Source organism: Lagopus leucura, unplaced genomic scaffold (genome assembly GCF_019238085.1).
Source record: "Lagopus leucura isolate 7727_CA_CO unplaced genomic scaffold, USGS_WTPT01 247-0_obj-0_obj, whole genome shotgun sequence".
NCBI lineage: Eukaryota > Metazoa > Chordata > Aves > Galliformes > Phasianidae > Lagopus > Lagopus leucura.
In genome coordinates this window covers 12574-15302 of record NW_024964718.1, presented here as the reverse complement: position 1 = coordinate 15302, position 2729 = coordinate 12574, and the positions used below count along the sequence as shown (strand labels likewise).

General features: G+C 54.1%; 1 protein-coding gene across 1 annotated transcript in view; it reads right to left on the bottom strand.

The window, feature by feature from the left end:
• Window positions 1–285: 285 nt before the first annotated feature.
• LOC122191830 overlaps window positions 286–2729 on the bottom strand; it is a 5715-nt gene continuing 3271 nt past the window's right edge. The window contains exons 3-5 of the mRNA XM_042892233.1: window positions 765–866; window positions 528–637; window positions 286–433 (exon numbers count right to left, since the gene is read on the bottom strand). Coding sequence (XP_042748167.1) covers window positions 418–433; window positions 528–637; window positions 765–866 — 228 coding nt within the window. The 3' untranslated portion in view covers window positions 286–417. The remainder of the gene's footprint in view (window positions 434–527; window positions 638–764; window positions 867–2729) is intronic.

Genomic DNA, 2729 nt, shown 5'->3' with positions numbered 1-2729 from the left:
GCCTGCACAGGGCTTGGACACTGCCTGGCAGCACACACAGCACAGCACAGCAGCAGCAGATGAGCTTGCACCCCAAGGCTTCTGGCGTACATCAGGAACATGCGCACATGGAAGGAAGGGCAGGACAAACGATGGCACTCTCAGCAGTGCCAGGCACACCACCGTAGGCCACAGCTACAGATTGTTCCCTCCCTGCCCATTGCCTGTGCCTTTCTATCAGCCTCAGAGAGCACGACTTACTGGCTTATGGCACCTGGAAACTGGCACGATTACAGCCAGCGCACAGAGCAGCTGCAAAGTGGCTCCACAGAAGAGATGGTGGCGCAGCACGTTCTCCGCCAGCGTGGGCTCGGGGATCTCAGCTGGGAGAAATGCCCTTCAGCACCACACAGCAGGCAGCCTGCTGCTCTCCTGCTCTCAAGGAGGCTGCTTTCTACAAGAGGAGAGAAGGAGTCTTTATTCTCTCACGCACACTGCTGTTACAGGCTGACTTAGAGCTGTTCTGAGCATCTCCTTGGTCTACTGACCCAAGAACAAAGGACACGAAACTTGCAGCTGCGTCGTCTTTTACCACCTGCCGAGGAAAAGATTCCTCAAACTTGAGCATTGCTCCACTTGCAGGCGAGGGGAGCAGGAGCTGAAAAGGACAGGAGGACACAAAAGAAGGGCAAAGCTTAACAGAAAGCAGACCTGCTGCAGACAGTGCCACCAGCTGTGTTTGAACAGCAGTGCCTTAGCGTACGCTCACAGTAAGGCACACCTACCTTGCAAGGGCCGCTCAGGAAGGTTGTGACACAGGCACCCATTGCTCGATTGCTCCCCTGAGTCCCAACTCCATTTCTCAGCCACTCACATGCCTCGATGTTCTGCAACAGAAAAGTCACAAGACGGAAATTCAATTCATTGCAGACGTCCTCAAACCTCCCTTCTCAGGGCAGTCACACTCATTTCTCTGCATGAGAACTCGAGGAGGGCTTACCGAGTGAGCAGCATTTACTGCCAGTTGGCAGCAGCAACCTATGCCTAACTCTAAACTCCTATCAGTAACCTATGCCTAACCCTCAACTCCTAACAGTAACCTATGCCTAATGCTAAAACTGAACTGAACACTAAAACTAAGCTAACACTAAAATCAACAACAAAGCCCAGAAGTGGGACCTAACTCCTACGGGGGGAAGATGGAACCGGGGGCCCGCAGAACCGCAGAGGAGCAACAAGGTGGAGGAGGAGCAGATGTTAGCAATGCCACCCAGCTAATGCCGGGGGCGGGGGCCACGCAGCGGGTAGGGAGCCGAGCGCCCGGACCAGCGATGGCGGAGCTGTGACCGCGCCAACACAGGGCCTGGCACGGTGGTGTGGTGCCAGGCCAGCTGTGCCGCAGGCGGATCCACCTCCATGGGTTCCTCTGGAGGCGGATCCACCTCCATGGGCTCCTCTGGAGGCGGATCCACCTCCATGGGCTCCCCATGGTCACTCACAGCGCTGGCCCGGGCGCGATGGAACCGGGCTCCCTTCCTCCTCTCCCTCCGCTGCCTGATGGTCATGGTGGGCCCCCTCCTCCTCTTCGGTTCTGGGGCCCCCAGCTCCCTCTTCCCATTTAAAACCACTCTCTCCTCCTCTCTCGCTCTCTTCGTGCTGGACATGGCTGCCACCTGCCCACCACTCTCAGAGACAAGTGCTCCGGGTGGGGCAGCAGTGACCAAGGTGACAGCTGTGACATGGGGAAGGTTCCACAATGGCACCTGTTTTGGGAGTGGTGTTCCGCACAGGATGAGGAGGGGGCTGCAGGGCACGGGACAGCGGCTAGAAGGCGCTCCCTGTGCCCAGCGGGCAGCCCTTCTCTGCGGCCAGCAACAGGGCACAGAGGAGCCGAAGCCGAGGAAAGGGCCCTCAGGCTCTTCACCCTCTCCCTCCTGCCATGTGGGAATCCCCTTCTGGGGCTGGGCCACGCAGCACACAACACTCAGGGCACGCTCAGGGATGTCCTGAGGTCAGCGCAAACAACGGCGCGCTCCAGAGTGGAGCTGACGACGCCTGCCTGCTGGGAGACAGAAGCCCCGGCTTCCATTTCAGCATCCAGCGCCTCTTCCTGCGGCGCAAACATTGAGCGTCTGGGCGCTCAAACATTACCTACGTGAATACATCCCAGCGAGTTCTCCACAAAACTTTCCGAGTCTCTGAGGTTTTTTCCCTTAAATCTGGGGATTTCTCTCAGAAAATCCAGTTTTTCCCTTTAAATCTGGGGTATTTCCCCTTAAATATGGCTTTTTCAGCAAGAAATCCCTGTTTTTTTTCTTAAATCTGGGGTTTTTCCCCCTTAAATCTGGTGCTTTTCTTCTTAGATACGGCTTTCCTACTAGGAAATCCCTGTTTTTCCCCTTAAATCTGGGGTATTTCCCATGAAATATTGTTTTTTTTCTCCCAGAAATCCCAGTTTTTCCCATTAAATCTGGGGTTTTCCCCCTTAAATATGGCTTTTTCTGCTAGAAATCCCTGCTTTTCCCCTCAAATCTGGGGGTTTTCCCCTTAAATTTGACTTTTTCTGCTAGAAATCTCTGTTTTTCCATTCAATCTGGGGTTTTCTCCCAGAATCCCTCTTTTTCCCCTTAAATCTGGGGTATTTTCCCTTAAATATGGCTTTTCCTGCTAGAAAATCCCTATTTTTTCTCCTTAAATCTGGGGTTTTCTCCCAGAAATCCCTGTTTTTCCCCTTAAATCTGAAGTTTTTC